General features: G+C 42.7%; 1 protein-coding gene across 1 annotated transcript in view; it reads right to left on the bottom strand.

Moving 5' to 3' along the window:
• Positions 1-27,556, bottom strand: part of LOC126188774 (hemicentin-2-like) — an 862,561-nt gene that overhangs the window by 160,575 nt on the left and 674,430 nt on the right. The window contains exons 7-9 of the mRNA XM_049930385.1: positions 20,886-21,036; positions 7,656-7,786; positions 567-726 (exon numbers count right to left, since the gene is read on the bottom strand). Of these exons, the coding sequence (XP_049786342.1) occupies positions 567-726; positions 7,656-7,786; positions 20,886-21,036 (442 nt within the window). The remainder of the gene's footprint in view (positions 1-566; positions 727-7,655; positions 7,787-20,885; positions 21,037-27,556) is intronic.

The raw sequence follows: 27,556 nt of genomic DNA, 5'->3' as shown, positions 1-27,556 counted from the left end.
TGTAGAAACGCGACGTATGTTGCAGAGATCTCCGACACACACGATCGAACAGCGGTGGAGTGGTGCTCAAGCGTCAACTTTAGGTTACAATATCTCCGGATGTAATTAACATTTTACAATGCAACAAACGGCACTGATTACGTATTTGTTTAGATGTTCAGATGTGCTAACAAAACTAACGGGGTTCCATTTAAAAAACGTAGGTTTTTATGTTAAAAACATACTTCCGTGCATTTTTATATGGTTTGTATTAAACAATTACACTACCCCGACTCCTCACGTTCGGTCTGTGGAATCGGTGCGTCAGTATTTGATGTGGTTTACGAAATATATCCAGAGGTAACGTTAGGTGACTCACCCTGTATATATACACACGATATGTAAATATTGTACATTATTTTATACATCGTAAATGCTTCTGACACGAATAAGTAAATAAATAAATAAATAAATTATATGTATGAGGGATTTACTTTTCTTTTACGATAAAAATAACAAAATACTAGACGTTACGTCATGACTGACCCACGTAACGATAAGGAGGAGCAAGTTGGAGCGGTACTCACATCGCACCCTGAGGAAGACGGGGCGGCTGGCGGTCTCGCCGCGCTCGTTGGCGGCGACGCAGGTGTAGCTGCCGGCGTGGTGCCGCGTCACGCCCTGCAGCACCAGGCTGTCCGTGCTGAGGATCACGCCCGCCGACATGTTCTGCACCACCGGCGCGCCCTGCACCACACATGCGACACGCACGCCTCGTTAGACACAAGTGAGCGCCGTTACACGGGTACATGTGGAGCCACGGAGCGTCAGGCGCTTGTTATTCAGGGTAAGATAGGGTACTGGTGGACACGTTTTTTTTTTTTTTTTTGGTCATCAGTCTACTTACTGGTTTGATGCGGCCCGCCACCAATTCCTTTCCTGTGCTAACCTCTTAATCTCAGAGTAGCACTTGCAACCTACGTCCTCAATTATTTGCTTGACTTATTCCAATATCTGTCTTCCTCAATAGCTTTTGCCCTCTACAGCTCCCTCTAGTACCATGGAAGTCATTCCCTCATGTCTTAGCAGATGTCCTATCATCCTGTCCCTTCTCCTTATCAGTGTTTTCCACATATTCCTTTCCTCTCCGATTCTGCGTAGAACCCCCTCATTCTTTACCTTATCAGTCCACCTAATTTCCAACATTCGTCTATAGCACCACATCTCAAATGCTTCGATTCTCTTCTGTTCCGGTTTTCCCACAGTCCATGTTTCACTACCATACAATGCTGTACTCCAGCCGTACATCCCCGAAATTTGTTCCTCAAATTAAGGCCGGTATTTGATATTAGTAGACTTCTCTTGGCCAGGAATGCCTTTCTTTGCCATAGCGAGTCTGCTTTTGATGTCCTCCTTGCTCCGTCCGTCATTGGTTATTTTACTGCCTAGGTAGCAGAATTCCTTAACTCCATTGACTTCGTGACCATCAATCCTGATGTTAAGTGTCTCGCTGTTCTCATTTCTACTACTTCTCATTACCTTCGTCTTTCTCCGATTTACTCTCAAACCATACTGTGTACTCATTAGACTGTTCATTCCGTTCAGCAGATCATTTAATTCTTCTTCACTTTCACTCAGGATAGCAATGTCATCAGCGAATCGTATCATTGATATCCTTTCACCTTGTATTTTAATTCCAGTCCTGAACGTTTCTTTTATTTCCATCATTGCTTCCTCGATGTACAGATTGAAGAGTAGGGGCAAAAGGGTACAGCCTTGTCCTACACCCTTCTTAATACGAGCACTTCGTTCTTGATCGTCCACTCTTATTACTCCCTCTTGGTTGTTGTACATATTGTATATGACCCGTCTCTCTGTATAGCTTACCCCTACTTTTTTCAGAATCTCGAACAGCTTGCACCATTTTATATTGTCGAACGCTTTTTCCAGGTCGACAAATCCTATGAAAGTTTCTTGATTTTTCTTTAGCCTTGCTTCCATTATTAGCCGTAACGTCAGAATTGCCTCTCTCGTCCCTTTACTTTTCCTAAAGCCAAACTGGTCGTCACCTAGCGCATTCTCAATTTTCTTTTCCATTCTTCTGTATATTATTCTTGTAAGCAGCTTCGATGCATGAGCTGTTAAGCTGATTGTGCGATAATTCTCGCACTTGTCAGCTCTTGCCGTCTTCGGAATTGTGTGGATGATGCTTTTCTGAAAGTCAGATGGTATATCGCGACTCATATATTCTACACACCAACGCGGTCGTTTTGTTGCCACTTCCCCCAATGATTTTAGAAATTCTGATGGAATGTTATCTATCCCTTGTGCCTTATTTGACCGTAAGTCCTGCAAAGCAAACGTAAGAATTTTTTTATAATATTCGATAGAAAGTGGTCAAAATAAACGTTGCACATTGATTTCTTGTCAGTAATGCACATAATACGAGGTGTGTGAGAAAAGTAATGAGACTGGCAACACTGCGAGCGACCTGGCAACGCTGTATTGTTCGGTTTGTGCAGACTGTTGTGTTCCCTCCTTCCAGAAGATCAGCTCCATAAACCCTTCACGTGATTTTTGAGAGCGCCAGCGGTGAAGTTGTGTATTTGTTGTGTGAAAATGGGACAGCGGAATTTAGAGCACCGTTTTCCATCATGTTTCGTGTTAAACGTGTGAAATTTCCGAGTGCGACCTTCCAGAAGTTCAAACAGGCCTTTGGAGAACATTTCTCATCAATGGGAGAAGTTTTTCGGCGCCGCAAATAATTCTTGACTGTCCGAAAACACGATCAAGGTGGACATCACCCAGGAAGACTTGAAATTAAAAAACAAAACTGGTTTGATTTTTTAACAAAAAAATGGTTCAAATGGCTCTGAGCACTATGGGACTCAACTTCTGAGGTCATTAGTCCCCTAGAACTTAGAACTAGTTAAACCTAACTAACCTAAGGACATCACACACATCCATGCCCGAGGCAGGATTCGAACCTGCGACCGTAGTGGTCTCGCGGTTCCAGACTGCAGCGCCTATAACCGCACGGCCACGTCGGCCGGCGATTTTTTAACAGTACGGGTATCCTGCATAAAGAATTTCTTCCTCCATGACAAACCGGCAAAGAAGTATTTTACAAAGCTGTCCTTGGAAGGCACAGGAAAAAGGTGAATCGAGTGAGACCGGACATTGCAGACAGGGGGATGCTGCATCAAGACAATGTCCCATGTCACACGGTTACTTACATCACGGAATTTTTTATCTTAAAATGCATTCCTGTTCTTCCACAGCCCTGCCCCCCCCCCCCCCCCCCCCATAAACCCCTTCTCACCTGATCTCAGTTCTCGCAACTTTTTTCTCTTCCCTAAATTGAAAAATGTCTTAAAAGGATGTCAATTTTGGGCTCTGGAGAACATTCAAAAGAATGCGAACGACATTTTAAAGGCTTGAGCAGTTGAAGCATTCCGGCGCTGCTACCGAGACTGGAGTATAGCTGCCGAAGTGAACTACTTTGAAGAGGATATTATTGTTGTTTGAAAAAAATTGATAGGTAAATGGTTAGTCTCATTACTTTTCACTTACACCTCGTAGGAAATAAAACTTTTTTTTCCTATTGGATACAGTCATAAGAAAACAAATATAAAGAATATAAACGCCTCTCCACTTGATAAACACAACCAAGAACAGAAAAAATAACCTTACAAAGGTTCCGCTGCAAGAACTACAGTTTCCTCTCACTAACATCTTGCATGACACTTACTTTATATACCTATTGGCCCGAGTTGTGGCTGGAGACGCTTTTGAATGCGATTAGGTGTACTCGTTACTAAATTGTCGAGATAAGCCTGGGTGACATAGTCCTACTCTTCTACAGCGACCTATTTGACACCGTGTAAGGCCTCTGTTGTGACAGGACAATTTCAAACCGCTCGTTGTAGCATGCTCTGTACATTATCGATGCAGTGAAGTTCAGGAGAATATGGAAGTCATTCCATCCAATTGGTTCTATGCTCCATTTTGAAGGTGTTCTGTCTATGAATCCTGTATGCTCGGCTCGCTACACAAACAAACAACTCATATTAATGAGTTTTATTACAAAAGACAATTACAATTACTTAAGTTGGATATGTGTCCCAAGCAAAGGGCGACATAAAAAATCATTCTTCTTCAGAATAAACGAGCAAGAGTCTGTGGTACATGGAGATAGGTAACGAAGTGGCTAACGTTGTAGCTGCTATCGAAGTGGGCTGCCACCATTCAAACGCGGCGCTTACCCTCTTCACATAGGGGCCTCTGCTTTCGCGTTCGCATCCTAGAGGGAGGACGGTCAGGGTGAGATTGGCTGACTTCTTCTCACAGCCTTGTCTTCTCTGTCGTTCCCGACTGGCGTACTGCCGCTGAGTTTACGCCGTAAGAAGATGACGATGGGGACTTGCATTGTCGTCCATTAGCGTGAATCGCGCTCTAATATGTTCACCGAAAGGCGCCACAGTGAGTGCTAGCACTTTTTACGATACTTTACGCCAGTCAACTAAGGGGTGTCCTGTGTCTATACATGATTCCACCCCGAAACATGATCGAACCGTCTTGATATAGGATGGCGGTCTACTATACAGTTACAATGTAAACTTTTTTCTTATCGGCTCCACACGCGAATCTCAGTATTGTCAGTGTGGAGACTGACACGTTTCTCATCAGAAAGAGCGTTGTGTCCAACTGCTGCTTTGTCCGCAAAGAGCGATTTTGTTCCAATGCTACACGACCCCCTCTCCGAATCGGATTTAGAGGAGGAGTCTTGAGACATCTTCCGTCATGTATCCCCTATCCATGGAGTCATCTTGTGTTGTCTGTGTTGACACCCGCACTCCTGTAGCTGTTTGGAACTGTCGTCATGAGTTCAAGCTGTGTTGAGGGTTTCTGCTTGCTGTTACAAACACGCCTTTGGTTTTTCTTCCACGGACACTTCCCTGACGATCCTCATCCGATTCTATACTTAGAGATCTGTGCCAGACTCTAGAGACACCACTTCGACTCACGGCGACATTCGCTGCGACGTGCACTTGTCTCATTCCCCGCTCCATTAGAATGACAATGTCGAGCCTCCGATTGTGTGTTATTGTTGACGAACCATCTATAAGCAATACAACTCTAGTAATAACAAAAATGATTCTGAGCACTATGGGACTTAACATCTGAGGTCATCAGTCCCGTAGAACTTAGAACGACTTAAACCTAACCGACCTAGGGACATCACACACATCCATACCAGGGGCAGGATTCGAACCTGCGACCGTAGCGATCGCGCGGTCCCACACTTAAGCGCCTAGAACCGCTCGAACATCTAGTAATAACAGACAACAACAATATTACAATGCTTATAGGTGACAAGTTTCCTATAGACTGCAGATACTGCCCCCTCAGTGTAGAAAAGTGGACTGTTTCTGGTAAAATCACATTATAAATCAACCAATGTACTGATATAATAACGTATTTCAGGGTCACAACTTTGATTATCACAATACTGACAGTTGCAACATTTCTTTTGACAAATACATTTTCTGAGAGCTGCCATGAACATTCTTCGAAGTAAACAATTGTATTGTGTTGTATGTTAACCGAGGGCGTAAAAACGACGGAGAGGCTCCATCCCCGGCGCAGCCGCAGTGGTCCACAACCCCACGATGACTACCGCAGTCCACTTCGCCTCTCCGCCGCCCCACACCGAACCACTTTCAGGGTTATTGTGCGGTTCGGCCCCCGTTGGACCCCCCAGGGAAAGACTCACACCAGGCGAATGTGACCCTTATGTTTGCGTCGTAGAGTAATGGTGGTGTACGCGTACGTGGAGAACTTGTTTGCGCAGCAATCGCCAACAAGTGTAGCTGATGCGGAATAAGGGGAAGCAGCCATCATTCGCCGATGCAGATGGATATCCGCCTAAAAACCATCCACAGACTGGCCTGCTCACCGGACCTCGACACAAGCGTGCCGGGCGGATTCGTGCTGGGTACCAGGGTCTCCTTCCCACCCAGAAAGCCGTGCGTTAGACCGCACGGCTAACCCGGCGGGCCAAGTGAACAATAGTATGTTTGATACTTGGCTTAACAGAATTATAAAACTTGATTTTCGAAACTTGTTAGAAAAGTATTTTTCGCAAAATCTTGTAAAGGTCAAGACGACTAGTTTCAGCTGTTCATACAAGCACCTTCAGATCTGCAATAATAAGCGTACAGAAGATTGCTTTAGGGTAACACTGAGTGAACAGATTGGAGGAAAATATTCCAAACGGGATCATGTGAACAAGTCATTAACATATCAGTTATGAAATCACGTGTTGTTAGGATCGTAAATGATTATAAACTACAATTTGTCCATCAGTTCATCTTAGTTTCTCAAATAGGTCATAGTTGCTGTACCTTTATCATCTTGTGAAGGTATTTGTTGTTCAATACAGGAATTACTAGAAGCCAACACCCGTCTGTTTTTGTCGTCAGCGGACTACCGATGAATGATATTCGGAAATAACGGTTCTCATTTGCAAAATAATACACTTGTTCTTTCCCACCATCACATAAGGTTTGCGTCATCACACAATTGATGTGCTGCACCCACACAGTGTGGTGCCCCAAAAGTATGCGCGATGAGGGAGGTGAGCGGTGAATCTGAAGATACATTTCTCCAAACCACAAGAGGATGAAGAGCCCTGACGAGTCCTTGGATTCCAGTTAGTAAGTGTATTAACAGTGTGCGTTGAGCTTTTTTTTTTTTTTTTACTTTCTTGTTGGAAGCAGCATTCCTTCGCCGAAGAAACCATTAATACAACACATCCTTCTCCAATAACTTTTGAAAGCATCGATTTTCGGTGTACAGGTTGCTTTACAGACCCTTCTCGAACTCACGTGCTTCTTTCGAGATCGTGATCAATCCAAAACTTAAATCATTTCATTCTCTATAATATTAGGCTGATAGCCTTTCTTTGTTCGTTCTTCTTGTCCATAACCTTAATCTATCACACACACACACACACACACACACACACACACACGGGCGGGGGTTCACGCACACATACACACATGCACGCATGCGTGCATGCACAACACACACACACACACACACACACACACACAAACACGCAGTCTACAGCGTCTTTAAGAATGTTTACTGTTCATTAAACCGTCTACATTTTCAGAATTTTCACTGTTATACAGTCGTTTGTCTTAACACAGCCACCACGAAACTTAACAGCACAGGTAAATCTGTACTATGGAGCATATTAAGGAACCAGTATCTCACTGAAAGCACAGTGTATTCATCAGATCATAACGTACGTCTCACAGTCGTCAACCTTTACACTGCCAGACTCGAAAAAGTAGCATGTGAAGCCCGCCTCACATAAAAGCACTAGTGACTACGACCGAAATTAAAACTTTGCTTCTCCTTCTCGCCTTCCACTGTAGTTTACGTAACTGTCGCCTTAGTTGCGCCATCGAAATCTCACTGTAGTGAAACTGTGAATTATTAATGAAAAGATCTTTGTATTTCAGCTAGGTAGGGGAAAAGAGCTTTGCTTAAGTTGGTTTCATGCTATTAATCGAAAATCATAACAAGATTGTAGATATGGTGTTTCATTAACCTACAGAAGTAGAAACTATGGATACACTTTTTGAACACAGCTGGGTACTTACGTCATGCAGCCACGCTATCCTGTGCTCCTTGGGGTTGGCGCGGATGGAACACTCGAAGTAGACGTCGTCGTTCTCCTTGATGTCGTCAGGATTCAGGGAGTTCCCCAGCTGCAGCCTCACGACTGGCGCATCTGACACAGGGCGGAAAAGGAAAGAGACAATGGAAAGGTCCAGTTCAAACAAGGTTTTACAGTAAACGGCTATTAGGAATTCCGGAATGAAATGGAGATCGTGTATGGAATATAACTTACTTAAAATGTTCATTTTGGTCCAAAGGCAGTTCCTATGAGCAGGTTATTAAAGCATAATGAACGGCTGAATGAAAATATGGCGCGTCGAATCATGCAGGAGAGAAACTGTGTCCTCGCACAAACGCAAAAAAGGAATAGGTTTCTTCAACCCCTGTGTTTTATTTATTCTTCACAGGCCATTATCAGTAGGTAGGCTTACTATCACTTATCCTCTTATGCCTTTAATTCGCCCTTTTCCTCCCTCCCCATATCCTGCTACGTGCTTCATTGATCTTTGCAGGTAATCTTGCGATAATAGGTGGTTACATCCAAACCTCTTTAGCTGTTGATCTTAGACGTATTTTGCTGCTGCTTTAGAACTAAATTTTTCCAAATGACTGTCTTCCTATCGCTCGTATGGTTCTTTTCCGTTTTCCCCATGTTTTCTACGTCTTGGAACCGACGTTATTTTCCGAGACTGGCTGCCTTTGGTCAATGTCGGCTATCTTTGCCCCTTCAGTATCTCTTTGTTGTCGAAAGCGGTTCGTCTCACTGCATTACAAAGACAGCACGGTTCCTCTTCTATTTTCATAATTTCTTTCTCTTCTCACTCATATCACTCATACGTACTGATTACAGACTCCAAATACACACATTTAAAAATCTCCCTTAGTACGTTTTCCTCAGGTGTGTTTTTATTTCTTGTAGTTTCTTATTATTGTTTTTGTTTTGTCGAACCCTGCATTCTGGAGGACGACAGTTCGAACCCGGTAATCCAGATGTAGGTTTTCTGTGATCTCCTCAAGCTCAAATGGTAGCATGGGTTACCGCCAATTCATCTGGATGGATGACCATCTGGCTTGCCAAGAAGCACTGTCGGCAAGCGAGGTGCACTCAGCGCTTGTGAGGCAGATTGAGGAGCTACTTGACGGACAAGTAGTGGCTCCGGTTACGAAAACTGAGAACCGCAGAAGAGCGTTGTGGTGACCACATGTCCCTCCATGTTCGCATCCAGTGATACCAATAGGCTGAGGATGACACGGCGGTGGTTCAGTACCATTGCGTCTTTCGACACCTGTTCGGAATAGCAGTAGTAGTGATATCCTCAAATCGGTCAAGGCACACCCCGGGATCGTCCCTTCGAATGGACATAGCCGATTTCCCTCCACATAGTCGAAAAATTCCGACCTTGTTTACGTTTATAGTGACCTCACTTCATAATTTGCAATGATCAGTTTCTTTAGTTTTCTCTCGTATGCCTTCACTACCCAGTCAAGGTATCTCGCAACAAGCAGGGGCTGAGGCGACAGCCTCCTTGACCTGTAATGTACTCAGCATACATCAAACGTGTTGAGCCGTGGTAAAAATTTCTGTTTTGAAGAGCGCGCCGCAGCGCGTAGTGTGAAGCAGTCGCCCTCCGTTTCTGGCGGTGGCGCCGCTGTGGCAATCGCAGCTTTGGTGACTCCCTTTGGTTGGAAAGGGGAAAGGTACCTGCTCACGTGCATGTAAGCGGCGCTATGAGCTCGCTAGGTGGCGTGTCTGGTCAGTTGGTCAGCCGGGTCAGTGTGGGGCAGTCAGTGTCTGTCTAACGTCCGGAGTGCTAGTATGTGTTAGGCAGCCAGTCTGCTCGAGTTTGTTCAGGCAGTGGTCATTGGCGGTTGGATCGATCGGTTGGTCGGTCGCGCACTGGGGCACAAGATGACTTGTCCGTCTTGAGCGTCGGTGCATGTGACGTCGCCACGTCAGTCCAATCGGCCGCGCCGCATAGCGAGGGGTAGTGGCTTCGCCGCCGACCCGAGAGCACCAAGGGTCAACCCACGACATCGGCCTGGCCGGTGCGAGCTGCGACGCCGTGAGACGGGAGATCGGCGCGCCTTCTTGCGTCTGTTGAAGCGGCTGGCAGCGGACTGTTCTGGAGAGCGTTTTGGGGTGCCGCGCCAGGTCTTTGCCAGACATTGCAGTTTATTAGAAGCTAAGTGATTCGTGATATGTTGTTTCATTTACTCGTTAAATTCTACTTGTTTTCTTGGTCAGTCTCTCGTCCCCAGCTAGCTCGTCTGTCTCTCGTCCGCATTTGTTAGGTAGTTAGTGTCTATCTGTCTGTTTGTCGGTATGACGTACGTTAATAGCTGCCTCTGTCATTTTTGTCGGATTCGGTTTTAACGAATTTATTGCTTGAAGTGTAACGGCCGTATTCCTGAAATATGTTTATGTTGCCTATCATCTTGAGAGGCGGTATATGTGTAATATAGAGCATGTTTGTATATTTTATGTAAGACTGTATTTCATGGGTTTTTATTTAAATGGTCATTTTTGTATATAAAGTTGCCACGGTTCCACCGTAAGAGTCTTTTTTTTTAATCAAGTTGCACCTCCGGTGGCAAGTTAATTTTTCTAATGTTAGTGTTTTGTACCATTTCCATCCCTCCTACGGGGTGCATAGTTTATGTGCTTGTGTGAGTTGTTAAAATTTTTAGTTTAAAGTAATCTGGTGTGTTGCAGATTTCCACCACTGTAGTCTTTCAGAGGTTGTTGTGAGTGGTCGTGACTACGGCCGTGTCAAAAGGGAGCGGGAAGGTTCTCAGCCCGAAAGCTTATACTGCCAAAAATTTGTTCTTTCTGCCTCTGAATAAAATTGTAACTTGATATTTTGAGGGTGCTTTCTGATTATAATTTTTAATCTGTTTTAAAAAAAGGGGGCTTTTAGGGATAAAATTTCCATTTGTTGAAAGAAATTTAATTTTTTTCATCAGTTACCCACTGGCAACTATTTCCACGCTCACATAGTGTGATTAAATGTGTTAATGTTCTTCATGAATCGTTAGTAAATAAGAGTAAATCCTTAAGAAAAGGTTTTGAAAGTAAATTCACGGTTCACGTGTTTTAATCGTTTAGTGTTCAAATGTGTATCAAGCCTCCGTATAGATCTACATAAAGTCTGACTAGCGACACTTCAAGAAAATCCATATAAGAGCTCTCCGAATCCTGTTGGATAACTGCTTCAAATTCAGAAATCAGGAATTCTTATTCTTTAGAAATTATTGATTGGCATCCCTGTAAAGATGAGATCTTGGAGGCCTACAGTTGAGTAAGTGTCAGTCTTTCCTCAAACTGTATTGGTAATTACATAAAGGGGATAAGGCAAGAAAACTGCGAGAATGATTACTATAGCTTTGTTTTACGCCGCTTCTGTAAAAGAAAGTAATATATTTGTTTATTTTAAACGCAGGGTATACTACCATAGGCACAAGGGCGCCCTTGCTCTGGGGCAAGAATGTGTCCTCCGCCCTCCCCCCCCCCCTCCCCGTCCCCGCTCTCAGGGAAAGAAAATGATTTAAAAGTTTATATTACGCAGGCTTTTGACAGGGTCGAAAAGAGGTACTTTTTTATGGCCACTTAAAAGTCGCCATTCGTCCTCCAAAATATTACAAGTTCTTCATACCCCCATGTCTAGCATCTCCCCCTCCCCTACAAACTACCTTATTTGTGCCCTTGCGTAAGCAACCTGGCCGTTTCAAAAACAGAATAAGTCAGCTGCCCTGAAATAACTGGAGGGCATGCATAGGACAGCCAATACGGTGAGTTGCGGGAATGACGGATGAACTGATGTAGCAGACAGTTCGCAGGAAAAACAGTTATCACTGGTAAACGTAATCATAATGAATGTGATTACCGCCGAAATCAGAAAGGTGGATGTTTGAAAAATGTCAGCTGGGCCCGAAAGAACGTATCGAGCCTGCAGACAGGAGGACAAATGGGTAAGAAGCAATATTAGTGACAAGAAAGCTTTACAGCCTGATCATAAGCACAGTTCACCAGTGATAACCGTCGTCTGTTTGTTTCCCTAAACAGGTATAATGCAATATTAACATTAGGACAGTGGAAAATGTGAAACCGCTGGAACAGGGTGAAGGAGCTCTACCACCCTGGATGATATTATCGTTATAAATCTACTACGTGGTTAGAGTAAGATATATAACAGTTTACATTCATTTGTATGTCACGTACACATTTCATTCGTAGCATTTACATCGAAGCTGTAAAAAACTGCTTTGTCACAATGCTTTCCATGTGTACCCCGAAATGTCACCTACTTCTAAAGTTCCAAAAAAATACTTAATTTATTCCACTTGCTTGTTTCTAAGCACTGAAATCAGACTTTAACCTTTACTTTCACAACTTAATTGGGAACTTCGCTCGCTTTTTTTTATATATTTCGCAGTTCCTACAGCCGCTTCTCCGTTCGGTTGGGTTTCTTGTTTCTGTCCCGCTCTTAATTTGTAGTACTTCCAAATGCATCAATGACGACCAAAGATTTCCGGCATAAGAAGTCACCCTCAGTGTGCCAACGGCCTTGTCAAGAAGGGCGGAGAAGCGGACACAGGTTCAAGGAATTTTCTTGCACTTGAGGTGGGAAACTGCCCCGAAGAGGCGGAAGAATCAGCAATGATCAACGCCATGAGGATGCAAAAGGCAGTGGAAACATCTACATTACAGATATGTAACGTGTATTCAAAGGACGTATGGCCTATTAATGAAAACAGTTTATGATGATCTCTCCATTGGCAAAAGATTTCGGACTGCTCCCGCATTCGGATCTCCGGGAGGGGACAGCCAAAACAGAGGTAACCACGAGAAAAAGAATGAATAACTGACGATAGGGTAGTGCTCTGCGGTCGGCTCGTGCAGTGCCACAATTTTGAACATTGTAGGGAAGAGGGAAAAATCTGGAATGGGAGGTAAGAAGGTTCAGTCTCGATATCGCGAGGGGCAATGAAGTGAAGACGAGGATTTCTACTCCGTCGAGTATGAGGTAATATCGACAACAGCAGCAGATGATATAACGGCAGTATGATTCGTTATAAATGGGAAGGTAGGGCACAGAGTGAGTTAGCGTTCACAGCTCAGTGATAGGTTTGCTGTCATCAGAATCGACAGCAAAGAAACATTGACAACAGTAGTTCACGTGACGACGTCAAAGGATGAAGAGGGAGATGAAAATCTAACAGTCATAGGACAGTGGATTCGGGTTACAACGGAAAGACTAGAAGAAAGATGTACGAGAGACTAAGGGGCTTGGTGGCAGGAATGAGAGAGGAGAAAGGCTAACAGAGTTGTGCAATAAATTTGAGCTAGCAGTAGGTAATACACTGGCGAATACTCTGTGCAAGAATCGCAAGAGAGGATGTATTATTGGAAAAGGTCTGGAGTCACGGGAAAATTCCACTTAGTTTAAATCATGGTCAGGCAGAGATACCCAAATCGGATATTTGATTTTATGGCGGACCAACATGCAGACATTCAGATCAGAATTTTGTAATGCTAAAGAATAGGGTGAAGTTTAAGAGATTACTCAGGAAGAATCAGTACGCAAAGACGTAGGATACGGAAGAACGAAGAAATTAAGAGATAGGCTTGAATTACCGTAATAATGAATCATTCAGTTGGCAGTTTACTTAAGGAGGAATGTACGTTACTGAAACTGGCACACTGAGAATTTAGCAAGAGAGACATACGTAGAGTAAAGGTAACTGCGAAGGAACCATAGGAACCGGAAGAAATACCTCATATGATTGGTGAAAGAAGGAAGTACAAGCAAATGTTCAGGGAAGCTTATAAATACTCTTCAACAAGTCACTTGAGAGTGAAATAAATAGGAACTGCTGGAAAACTAAAGTGAAATGGCCACATAAGAAACGTAAAGAAATCGAAAAGAATTAATTGTCCGGAAGACTGACTCAGCATATATAAAAGCCAAAACAACTTTCGGCGAAATTAGAAGCAAGGGCGGCGACATTAAGAGCGCAACGGTAATTCCACTCTTAAATACAGTGGATGGGAAGAAAGAGTACACTGAAAGTCTCCGAGTCCGCAGCTCGTGGTCGTGCGGTAGCGTTCTCGCTTCCCGCGCCCGGGTTCCCGGGTTCGATTCAGGGATTTTCTCTGCCTCGTGATATATATATATATATATATATATATATATATATATATATATATATATATATATATATATTAGATGTCGATCGGTTTAGCTTTAGGAAAGGTAAAGGAACCAGAGAGGCAGTTATGGCATCACGGTTGGTAGTGGAAACTAGACTGAAGTAAAATCTAGATATGCTCGTAGGATCTACCGATCTAGAAAAAGCGTTCGATAATGTAAAGTGGTGCAAGATATTCGTAATTCTGAGCAAAACAGGGGTAAGCAAAAGGGAAAGACAGGTAATGTGCAATATGCACAAGGCACAAGGGGGAACATAAGACTGGAAGGCAGCGAAGAACTTGGATTAAGAAGGGTGTAAGCCAGGGATGTAATCCTTTGGTCTTACAGTTTAATGTATTCATCGAAGAAGCAATGACGGAAATGAAAGAAAGGTTCATGAGTGGGATTACAATTAGCGGTTAGAAGATTTCAATGATAAGATTCGCTGATGACATAGCTATCCTTAGTGAAAGTGAAGAACAATTGCAGTGTGTGTTATATGGAGTGAACAGTGTGATGATAACAGAGTATGGATTGACAGTCAACCGACAAAAGTATTTGGGAGTAGTAGAAATGATAACAGCGAGAAAACGAACATCAGAACTTAGGATCACAAAGTAGACGTAGCTAAGGAACTCTCCTACCTAGGTAGCACTGGCGAAAAGAACATTCTTGACTTTGAGAAATCTAGTAATATAAAATATGAGCCTTCGGAACAGAAGAGAATCGTAGCATTTGTTATGTGGTGCTAGGGTGGAATATTGACATTTAGATTGGCTGCCAAAGTAAGAAATTAAGAGGTTCTCCGGAGAATCGGCGAGAAAAGGAACATGTGGGAAACACTGACAAGAAGAAGTGACAGGATGATAGGACATGTGTTAAAATATCAGGAAATAACTTCCATGGTGCTAGAGAGAGCTGTAGAGGGTAAAATTTGTAGGGTAAGGTAGATATTGGAATATATCCACTAAATAACTGAGGAAGTAGGTTGCAACTGCTACTCTGAGATGAAAGGTTTGCACAGGAGAGAAAATCGTTGTAGGCTGCATCAAACCAATTAAAAGACTGATGACAAACACACGAAAAAGAATCCTGTTAGTTATTAGTTTACCAACTCAGTAATGACAAGCTTTTGGTTAGCTGGAACGTTCATTACTCACTATTATTCCAGGATGTAATGTGCTGTGAACAATGTGAGTCTAATTTGTCTTCTCTTGGTACACTGAATCACGGTTCTCTCTGCCTTATCGGTATTTTCCAAAGTGGTGGTGGCATCTAAGTGAAAATTGTTCCTCTTTGCACGGTTGCAGATTTCTCCGCATATCCTATTCATTGTTCTCACTAACGCCGTTTTCCTCTGTTGTAGGTAATTGGCAAGCTGAATGGATGTGAAGCTGTCACGTTCCTTCCTTGGTTTATTAATGAATCCATGAGGTGAAGAACGCCACATTGCCCCAACGGCTAGTTATTTGGTAGGCGTTCCGCCTAATTAACGTACGAAAAAGCATTTCAAACGTATTTGGCGCCACGTCTGCAGCAGTGTAAAGCCTGAGTCCGTATTTGACAGGTTACTTCTACTTAACCTGGTATACCTGCACTATGCTTTGCACAGAAACAACGGCACACCATTTACATTATTTTCACCAGGGCGATAACAACGGAGGCAACTTTGCACCAACTTTTTCCATATTTCAGAATTAAGAGCGATCTTCTCGATAGGAATGCGTTGAGCTTGGAGTGACTTGTCATCGAAGAGGAGAATTGTGGTAAGTTCCCTGAATGTATCTCTTGACTTTTTATTCCCTGTGAAATGAAGCACCCCAGGAACGTGCCCAAACGTTATCCAGGAAAACACCTGTAGTACAAGAAGCACCTCTGGTATACATGATCCCAATCATTGTCAACGATATCGTGTTTCGCATTTCATTCTGAACATTTTATTCTGTGCGTTCTTCAGTTGCATCAAAAAGGCGTCGGAAGGCACTGAAGGCGGAGTCTTCCACTCGGTGATAGGTATTCGCAGTCTGCCATCCTCTCCTTTTCAGGACGCTCAAAGCAGTCCCAGTGACGGCACGATAGCGAACGTCCATCCGTTCCATCTCCAGCTATCACTTCACTGCTGCACAAGTTCGTACTTGGGACCACCGTGAAATGAACTGAAACTGGGTCACATATACTGGGCTCTTTCCAGTCTCCTTATTTCATCCTGAGCGTTCTCCGGTAGAAAATCACCACTTGAATCCGGTAATAATTTCATATTCAGTATCTGAGTCCTCCATAATACACAAAATCTTCTCATTAGTGAGACCACGCTGACGTGACGCGATTGAAAACGCTTGTTAAACGCAGAAACCGCTATCTAACACAAGCATGGGCAACTCTTGGTGACCCATGTGCTTGACTCAGTTACTTAAGCTCACAGGCTGGCTCGCCACGTAGCGTGACAACAGATCTCCGCAATTACTAATGTTTGTGAGGTAATACACGGACATGAACGGCACCCGTTTCCCATCATGCCACGCCAACAATCTGAGCGTCAAAAAACGCTATTTTGAGGGTACATTCATTTCATGTTCACTTCGTCCTCAGATGATTATGTTTATTCACATGTCGAAAACATTACTTCTACGATGCTGTATAACAGATTTCTGAAAAAATCCCGTTGCAGAACTGTGCAACGCTTTTACAAAGAAACAATGTCAACGCTAAAAAAATGTAAACATGTGAAGATGGAATGCGTCATCTTCAAATGCCATCATGGAAGGACAAAGGTTTTTAAAAGCTACTGGTTGCAGCTAATTCATTAGTAATTACATTCAATTTTAACATCTGCATTGTTGTAATGCATCCCCAGAGGACAGGAATCATTTACTAATATTAATTGCAGAAAGAATAGAAAAACAAAATACGGCAATGAAACAGGAAATCTCAGTCGACAAGCAGTTAGGAATAAATTTATCATTTTTTGGCCACTGGTAGTTTAATAGAGTGTTTAAATTTTAATGTGTTTTATCCAGAAATAGTATTATCATGCATTTTTTTCAAATATTTGTCCAAAAACACTTCTGATGATTCATCTCATAGTATTGGCTTGTTTTTGAAACACTGAATAAACTGAGCCATTTTTTGTTCATTTTAAAAGTTTAAAAATCTACATCGCCTGCACTTAGCATTTATCCGCTGCATTACACAGAAGGCAAACCACAATAACGCTAGCGACAGAATGCTGAATATTCGAAATTACGCCACGCACGGAGTACAGTGCGACCGCCTCGCCCTGTCCAATCAGTTTCTTCCGCCAGCCGGATTCAAACCAATTGCGACTCGGATCCAGCCTGTGGGCCACCGGTCGCCAATACGTGACCTAATAGATGAAACGAATAACAGCAGCAACACACGAAATACGACTGAAAAGTTACGTCGAAGTTTCCAGTATGGAAACCGCCTCGATAATACGTATGTCGTCTTTGGAAGTACGATTGTTGAGCAAGTACCTCTGTAAACATAATGACAGCAATATACGAGTACTAAAAGGCAGTTACGCCAGCATTCATTTGACCATTCTGGCTGTTCTATGTATAGCAATGAAATTTCTGTAAAATTAGAAAGTTCAGCAAACTGCAGTAGACTACTGTTAAAGGTAGAAGAGAATAGGAAAAGTCACTAGTCTGCTGGAAATACGTTAAAACTGATTTCTTTATTGCGCAAATAAATGTTGAAATGTGATTCTTGAGTTTCTTCCGGCGTATTTGATAATCAAAATATCCACGGGTGTACTGCCGGTCTACAGTGTCCAACGGGCACAATATTTCGGCGATCATACATGTCGCCATCATCAGGTGAACTGACGGACTGAGCTCCTGTGAACGTGCCGGCACGGAGATCCGTGCGCTATGGCTGCTCAGAGGGAACTGGATTCGGTCGCGGCGGCGGCCGATTTAAATTCCCTCCGCCCGCGGCGCGCTCCCTCCACCGTCCGCGCCCCACGCCACGGTCGCGCGGTGGAACAGATTGCGACGGCGTCTGAGATGACGTCGGTGTGATGGCTCTGTCCGCCGTGGTCGTCACAACTATACGTCTGCTCGATTTACTCTTGATTAACCCAATCGCTGGTTCCCAAGCCTTGCTAAGATTATAACCACAGTCACGGTTTATGAGGTCGTCATTGGTGCGAATTTCGATGGCCTCTCTAACAACGCTGTCCCAATATCTCGACGTGTGTACCAGAATTCTCGTGCGTTCGTACTCTATAGCGTGATTTTCCGACAAACAATGTTCAGCTACCGCCGACTTGCTCGGATACATCTGTCCGGTGTGCCTCTGGTGTTCACGGCATCGATCCTCGACGGTACGCATCGTCTGGCCAATATACGGCTTGCCACATTGACACGGAATGTGGTACACGCCAGCCTTCCTCAAACCGAGGTCATCTTTGGCGCTCCCCACCAGTGCACGAGTTTTATTCGGAGGACGAAACGCAGTTCAGACCCGGTGTTTCTTCAAAATGCGGGCGATTTTCCCCGAAAGTGCGCCTGTATATGGAATAAACGCAGTGCCTACCTCCTCCCTCGTGATTTCATCCATCTCCACAGGTTGTGCTGTAGTTGTTGGGCGGAGAGCACGATGAATCTGCCACTCTGAGTACTCATTTTTTCGAAATACAGTTCTCAGATGTTCCAATTCCTGGGGTAGACTCACTGCGTCAGAGATAGTGCGCGCCCTATGTACTAGAGTTTTATGTACCCCATTCCTCTGTGAAGGGCGGTGGCAGCTATCTTCGTGCAAATACAGATGAGTGTGCGTTGTTTTCCGATACACCCCATGACCTAGGGTGCCGTCAGTCCTTCTCTTGACCAAGACGTCAAGGAGAGGTAATTTACTCTTCGTTTCAGTCTCCATAGTGAATTTGATGTTGGGGTTGTATGGAGTTTAGATGTGTAAGGAAGCCAAGGAGTTTATCCATACCATGTTGCCAGATGACGAACGTGTCGTCCACGTAACGGAAGAAGCAAGTAGGTTTCATTTCAGCTGACGACAGGGCTTCCTCCTCGAAGTTCTCCATGTACATATTCGCTACCACCGGTGAGAGTGGGCTACCCATTGCGACTCCCTCCGTTTGTTCGTAGTATTCTCCATTAAAAAGAAAATACGTGGAAGTCAAGACATGCCTAAAAAGTTAAGTGGTCTTCTCGTCAAACTTTTGACTAATCAATTCTAGTGACTCTCGCAGGGGTATCCTCGTAGACACGGAAACGACATCAAAACTCACCATGATATCTGACTCATCCAACCTGAAGCTATCAAGGCGTTTAACAAAATCCACAGAATAACGTTTGTGATGAGGGCATTTACCCACATAAGGACTTAATATTCCCGTCAGGTATTCATGGTGCTCTCCGCCCAACCATTACAGCACAACCTGTGCGACCGTGGCGCGGGGCGCGGACGGTGGAGGGAGCGCGCCGCGGGTATTTAAATCGGCCGCCGTCGCGAACGAATCCAGTTCTTTGTGAGAAGCCATAGCCTACGGATCTCCGTGCCGGCACGTTCACAGGACCTCAGTCCGTCAGTTCACCTGATGATGGCGACATGTATGATCGCCGAAATATCGTGCCCGTTGGACACTGTAGACCGGCAGTACACCCGTGGATATTTTGATTAAATGTTGAAATCTTAATTTTGAACCATTTCACTGTTCTAACTTTAACATGTACGATTGAAACTTTTCAGATGCAAGAAAGATGTTTTGAGAGACTGAAGTACGAAGGTCTTACGTATGCAAATACATCAACGGAAACATTCGCTAGAAAAAATGAACAAGATATTCACTTAACAGTTGTGCAGATAATAAGGTCTACATGGCCAACGTTAGAGAGGGCAGTCTTAAGGAAACGTTCATCTAGATGCCATGTCATTAAGACTGACATTACAAAGGGAGAAGTGTGTAGAAAACAATTCGATAATCTGTAAGCTATAAGCTGTAAGCTAGAAGCATGTTGTGCAATTATGTAAACTGCTCTGTCTGAGAAAATTCCCGAAATAGAGATGGGAGTTGAATAAATACTGGAGTAACAGCTAGGAGAAAAATTCCGTTAGATGCAGGAATATATTCAGTCTTTCCCAGTACGCATTACTACGGCAAAACGATAAAAAAACGAAGGCTTGCTCAAAAGTAATGCCTCAGATATTTTTATGTGAAAACTCATAAAGCTTTTTAAACAAAACGAACGTTTCATACTGAAACGTTGATCTAAAATGAGCGAGCAAGTAGCGCTAACATTGTTCTTTTGTTATGCTTTGCGTAAAACACATCGTCCTATCACACCAGAACAGATGGCGGTTGAAAAATACACCTCATAGAGTGTATTCACACAATACGGCCGATGCCGTCGTAAATATTACGCGAGTATAACCAAGATGCCGTAAAATGTAAATAAAGTTTAGAATTTTATGCTCTGTCAGCAACGAGGTCATTAGAAATGGAGGACTATCTATAAGTATAGCAGTATGACGAACGAAATCGGTCATGCCTTTTCTGAAGGAACCATCCTGGCATTTACGTTAAGCGTCTTCGGAAAGTAGCAGAAAATCCTCATCTGGCTGGCCGGACGAGAATTACAAGAGCAGTTCAGTAACCTCTGTATCATGTCGCTCCGTTACAAAAAGGAAAAAGAAAGAAGTACTGTATGCTTAGGCACCACCTCATTATTCTCATCAGCCTCCCGATTCACATTTGGTTGCTAGAGCATCGTGTAAGATTCGCGATATTTTAATGAGATATTTCTGCGTCCGATACTGAGAGAATAACAGCGGTAAGGACGTCGCGTTTGTTCTAGTGCTGAAGCCCACCTCTTACCTCGATATGTGGCGAAGGCCCCGTATTTTTAGCATGTAAAAAAACGTGGCTTTGAGGAAATTTGAAAGGGGGGGGGGGGGGGGAGGAGACAGATCACTCTGAAAAGTAGCTGTTGTTTGGAATTTAGAGTTGTAGATATTGACATGGTATGTCGCGCTACTCACAGACTACGTTGAGGTGCAACTGCGCTTCAAGACCAGAGGCCGGGATGCGCGGGTTCTCGGCGTGGCAGCGTAACACGTGGCCGTCATCGTCAGGAAGCGGTTGAAACGTCAGCCGGCTCAGCACCACCGTCTCGTTGCCGTCCGTCTCCACCTGCAGAAACAGGAATGTTCCGTGCCACCCTCAACCTGGCAAGTGGGTTTCCTTGTATACCAATTACATATACGAGCGAGAAAAAGAATCGCCGAAAACTGTAACTGTTGAGTAAAAATAAAATAAAATGGTTCAAATGGCTCTGAGCACTATGGGACTAAACTTCTCAGGTCATCAGTCCCCTAGAACTTAGAACTACTTAAACCTATCCAACCTAAGGACATCACACACATCCATGCCCGAGGCAGGATTCGAACCTGCTACCGTAGAGGTCGCGCGGTTCCAGACTGTAGCGCCTAGAAATTAAATCACGTTTATAATAAAATATGCAATTTAAATGATGCAAGTAGAAGTGAATATCACGTAAATCTGTCGGTAAAAGCCAGTGATCGTTTAGGAGAATTCTGTTTTGTGAGTATTAAACCGTGGTCCGAGGTCTATTATTGTGCTCCTAACGCCGGAGACATCATCAACAGCCATAAAGACTAAGGTAGAAGCTTCAAACGTAAACAACTTTGGCAAGATAGGAGTTCAGGGTATAACAACTCAAGGCTGTCTCACTGTTGTTAATTAAATAGTTCGATAAACCATTCTTAGCAGTTGAATCGCCCGTCACCACTTTTGGTTGAATTCTCGCGATTTTCAGTTTTTAATTATTTTCTACTGGTTTGCTATTTGAGAAAGAATGGTGTAAGATTCCCTTGTAAACCATACACGACTTGCTTTTACCCATTAAGATAAGAATGGGAAGGGTTTCATCGACAACAGTTTTCCTATACCATATCAGGCATGGTAATGTGTTGTTTCTCGATGCTGTTATATTTTTCTCTGCCCCCTTATATGATGCACACACTATAATGGCTGTATCAGTAATCGAAGTATTCTAAATTGTGAAAATTTTTTGTGTGATTTACAAAAAAATAGTTTTAATCCAAAAAGGTTATCAGCGTGAAAAACTAAACCGAACGATATTGTATAGAGTAAAAATATGTTTTAATGTAATGAATTATTAAACGGAATCACAGTTTCATCGATGTTGTCAAAAATACAATGAATATTTATATTACGGAAAATACCCTCATTCGTATTTCTGATTTGTATAAACTTCGGTGTTATTATTCGCACCTTTATTGCGATATTGTGAGTTGGAAGTTGGTTTCAAAAGAAGAACTATGGTCGCTCATAGTTAGAAGCTTATTGCTATAAAACTACAACTTAAAGAATGAGTACTTAGAAAAATAAATCTGGAAAAGTTATTCGCTATTACTTGTGTCAAGTGCAAATACACAAGCTCCTTACTAGTTAGTTCAAAAATTGGGTCAGTACCGTGTCTTCTTAGTATTCTGTTGATCGAACGTTGATTGGTATTCCGACTCATTGAAAAACTTTCCCTTTAGTTAGCTGCTCTAAATGTTTTAGGATGTAGTGACCTGTTTGGTAGAAGTTCTTCTGAAAGTAGTTCTTAAGTGACCAGGATCTTCCTTCAGATGCTCACAGTAAGCATTACTGTAACTCCGTCCACCGCCAATTTAATAGCTACTCTTTTCCGGTTGTAAAGTGTTGCTTGATGGTTTCATATTAATAATTGTTATATAACTTATTTTAACAATAGACATAGAGTATTGCATGCATCAGCTTCCTACTGTTTTTCACATCATTCAGTTGCGCGTTCAAATATGAGGTACAATTATTATTCCTGTTGGAAATAATTTTAAGTCTTAAACCCAGAAACGGCCTTAAAAATGTTAATACTTTTTAATAATTTTTTTTGTCAGAAAGGTTGGTTATCAACTCCGTGAAGGTAGCACATAATGCACAAAACGTTAGTATGACGGAAAGAACTTAAATTACTGGTGTAAAATAAGTACCCACTTAAATACAGTTTTAGATTTTTATTTTTGTATGCTATGTTTTGTGATGATGAAAACCATAAAACGAAAATAGTTACAGTAAGAAAGCTTTCCCTTATCGAAGTACACATCAACTTTGTATGCCATATTTATCGAGTGCCTAGTTTCCACTACAGAAAAGTGAGTGTGGTAAGGTGACATCAGCATTTCAAGTTAAGGGGAAAGTAGTTGACATTGTTAATGGCACGAGTAAAATATCATTACAACAGCGGCACACAATTTCGTAATAAGGAAAGCAGAGGATGTGATATCGTAAAAGTCGAAATGTTTAACCTCTTCATTGAATGTGATGCCGTCACTTCCTTTCACCTAACCGAAAGTTCCATATACTGGAATACGTTTGCAGTCCGCTACAGCTCATGCGCACTAGTTAATCCAAACACTGGAATGGAAAATCCTCCCTCAAAATGTGATGACCCAAGTAGCATCTTTAGGTTGACATCTTTTTTACTAAGTGAAATTGTGAGAGGCCTATTCATACATTTTATCTCGTTATTTCAAAGAACTGTTGGTCAATTTTAAGAAACCTTTTGCTAACAAGACTATTCGTCACGTTGCTGCAGTGAGCGAAGACTATCATCTACTCAGAATGGTGGTATACTTTTCAGACGACCTGCCAAGAGTCGAATACGATGGATCAATAGCGCTGTAGGACAACGAAATTGTCCAAGATTCTGTAACACTTACATCTCCACCACCACCACCATCATCATCATTATCATCATCATTCCTTGTCCCTCTCTATTTTTACCATTTGATTGTAGTTGCAGTAATTCATTCCACTGATAACACTTCTTAATACTGATGTTCTGGGTCTGCCTCTTGAATTTTTCCCAAGATTTACCTTCCTCCATAAACTAATATGTCATATCAACTGTCCAATTAATTGAGATTGTCTTCTCTGTATTATGATAACTAATATAATTTTCCTTTAATTTCTTTGGTATTTTGTAAATTGAATTTTATTTCACTACTGGATGTCTCTGTGACTCTCCTTCAAATCCTCTTCATTAACGAATATAATTTTATCTTGTCTTGCTTCCCCAAAATTCACTCTTCACAACCAAAACTTGTTTAATCTTTATGAACTTCTGTGTCGTCTCTGTATTAATATGGTTGTTTGTTAACAAATTGTTGTTATTTCTGAGTACATGTTCCTTGTAATATTCATTACACTTTTGTTGTTATTCGTTATTCTAATTCCTAAGTAGAAAAAATATTCATTATTCTACTTCCTAAGTAGAAAAAATGTATTTACTTTCGTATCATTACATTATTTCCTATCCTAATACTTGTCCTTACTTGTCTGTAATCGTTATTTTAGTTCTTCTTGCGATTATTTTCAGTTTGTGGTTATCCAACGCATCAGGAAAGAATTTTTAACTTATAGTAGGTATCCTTTTTATAATGAATGGCTCTGAGCACTATGCGACTTGACTTCTGAGGTCATCAGTCACCTAGACCTTAGAACTAATTAAACATAACTAACCTAAAGACATCAGACACATCCATACCCGAGGCACGATTCGAACCTGCGACCGTAGCGGTCTCTCGGTTCCAGACTGTAGCGCCTAGAACCGCACGGCCACTCCGGCCGGCTTTTCATAATCAATTAGGACGATTGTATCAGGAGCGAAAGCAGTGGATTTTTTATCTTTGATTTTTAACTCTTTGGTGCAACTTTTGTATTACTCTTTGTATAAATAAATTAAATAAATAAGGAGAGATTAGACAATATCGCAGTACTAGTGATTATAGAAAGTTCTACAACCAGTCTCAACCCTTAAGTATGTAGAAGTGTGTATCTAGTCATGTGTAAACCAGATGAAAGATTTAGGGATGTTACAATCATCGTTAGGAAATGTATCTAAAACACGAAAGATGTCTCCCAGAAATCCCTAGTTAGACTTCTTTAGAACTGTTCGCCGGTCTATAATAGCTACCAAGTAGGATTAATGGAAGAGATGGGGAAGATCCATATACGAGCAACACGCTCGCCACGGACCTGTTTTGTCGCAATGAGATTGCCACAGAGATGCCAATTAAACAACAGTGTGAGACTACTAGAAAGGCACTGCTTGTGGAAAACTGCCTTACAGAATCCTGGAGCAGATGTTACAGAACAAATCAATAAATATATCACTTCCCACAAGATATTTCTCGAATAATAACCACAACGGCAGAGAGAGTGAGATATTCAGATATACGTATAAGAGTAAAGACAGTCTTTTTCCCACGTACCTTGTACAGACTGAACAGGAAGGGAGAAAATACACTGGAACGTTATTTACCCTCCGCCACACGGCCAATGAAGCCTGTAAAGTACAGATGTAGAGAAATGGAAGTTAATACGCAGTTTTTTTGAATAATTTACGTTTTATTGTACGTCAAAGAAGATCAGATTGCTAAGACACAGGTTTGTGGTGGTGTAGGCTCGAACGGGATGACGACGATTTATTATCGTTAGCGTTCAGTTCTTTCAGTCTTCCGTCATATCTTGAACTTTTATTGTATGAGTGTAATTGCATGTTGCTGTAGTTGTTCTTGTTGTTGTTTGGGTCTTCGGACTGGTATGATGCAGCTCGCCATGCTAGTCTATCCTGTGCAAGCTTCTTCCTTTCGGAATAACTTCTGCCTATTTACATCTGCCTTCTGTGTTCATGCTTATGTCTCTGTCTACAACTTTTACCCCTACTGTCTCTCCATTGCCAAACTGACTCTTATTTGATGCCTGAGACTTTGTCTGATACCCCGAACCCTCCTTTTACAAAAGTTGAGATGTAAATTTCGTTTCTCCTCAGTTAGATTCTGTACCACCTCATTATTAAACACGCATGAAAAAAAGTTTTGAATCACCCCGGTTCCGAGAACTCCTGAAGATAGATGTCGGCCGAGGATATTGTATCACAGACACAGTCCCTTTCACTGTTCAGACATGTCACTAAACCAGACCAAAGATGTAAACAGCCATGTATGAGTAGCGCCTATAAGACGGGGGTCCGACAGCCGATCAGTTTCAGTCATTCCACCAGGAAGGAAGCACACGACTCGTGTTGTCTGTAGTTCAACCAGCCCTAGACGGTTAATACCGCGGTTCGATCGCGTCCGCATTGTTACTTTGATCTTCAACAAGGGAAGTGTCCAGGCGTCTCGGAGTGAACCAAAGCGATGTTGTTCGGACATGAAGGAGATACAGAGATGACATGCCTCGCTCAGGCCGCCCAAGGGCTACTACTGCAGTGGATGACCACTACCTATGGATTATGGCTCGGAGGGGCCCTGTCAGCAACGCCACCAGGTTGAATAATGCTTTTCGTGCAGTCACAGGACGTCGTGTTACGACTCAAATTGTGCGCAAGAGACTGCATGATGCGCAGCTTCACTCCCGACGTCCATGGCGAGGTCCATATTTACAACCACGACACCATGCAGTGCAGTACAGATGAGCCAAACAACATGCCGAATTGACCGCTTAGGATTGGCATCAAGTTCTCTTCACCGATGAGTGTTGCGTATGCTTTCAATCAGACAATCGTCGGAGACGTGTTTGGAGGCAACCCAGTCAGGCTGAACGCCTTAGACCTGCTGTCCAGCGAGTGCAGCAAGGTGGAGGTTCCCTGCTGTTCTCAGGTGGCATTATATGGGACCGACGTACACCACTGGTGGTCATGGTAGGCGCCGTAAACACTGTACGATACCTGAATGCCATCCTCCGACTGATAGTGCATGGACTAAAATTCGCGCCCCCATAGTGCACATCTTGTGAATGTCTTCCTTCAGGATAACGACATCGCTGGACTAGAGTGGCCAGTATGTTCTCCAGACATGAACTGTATCGAACATGCCTGGGATAGATTGAAAAGGGCTGTTTATGGACGACGTGACCCACCAACCTCTCTGAGGGATCTACGCTGAATCGCCGTTGAGGAGTGGGACAATCTGGACCGACAGTGCCTTGATGAACTTATGTATAGTATGCCACTACGCATACAGGCAAGCATCAATGCAAGAGGACATGCTAGTGGGTATTAGACGTACCTGAGTGTACAGCAATCTGGAACACCACCTCTGAAGTTCTCCCTGTATGGTGGTATAACACGCAATGTGTGGTTTTCATGAGCAATAAAAGGGTGGAAATGATGTTTATGTTGATCTATATTCCAATTTTCTGTACAGGTTCCAGAACTCTCGGAACCTAGGTGATGCAAAACTGTTTAATGTGTGTACTATCTACTAATCGAACCTTCAGCATTCTTCAATATCACTACCTTTTTAAACGTTCTACACACTCTTGTCTGAATTGCTTATCCCCCCATATGTTACCCATGTCAAGGCTACACTCCTACTTACAAACAATTCTTCCTAATTTTTAAATTTGTACTACATGTTAACAAATTCTTTTTTTTCATAAATATTTTTCTTGCTAATGTCAGTTTGTATTTTGTATCATCTTTACACCGGTTGTCATCTGTTATTTTGCTGCTAAATTCATCTGCTGTTTTTAGCGTGGTCTATCTGGTATAATTCCGGCAGCGTCACCTGACTTATTTCGACGACATTCCACTACCCTTTTTTATTTTTGTTGATGTTTATCTTTTATTCTCTTTTTA

Source organism: Schistocerca cancellata, chromosome 5, assembly GCF_023864275.1.
Source record: "Schistocerca cancellata isolate TAMUIC-IGC-003103 chromosome 5, iqSchCanc2.1, whole genome shotgun sequence".
NCBI lineage: Eukaryota > Metazoa > Arthropoda > Insecta > Orthoptera > Acrididae > Schistocerca > Schistocerca cancellata.
This window is presented reverse-complemented; position numbering and strand designations above follow the sequence as displayed.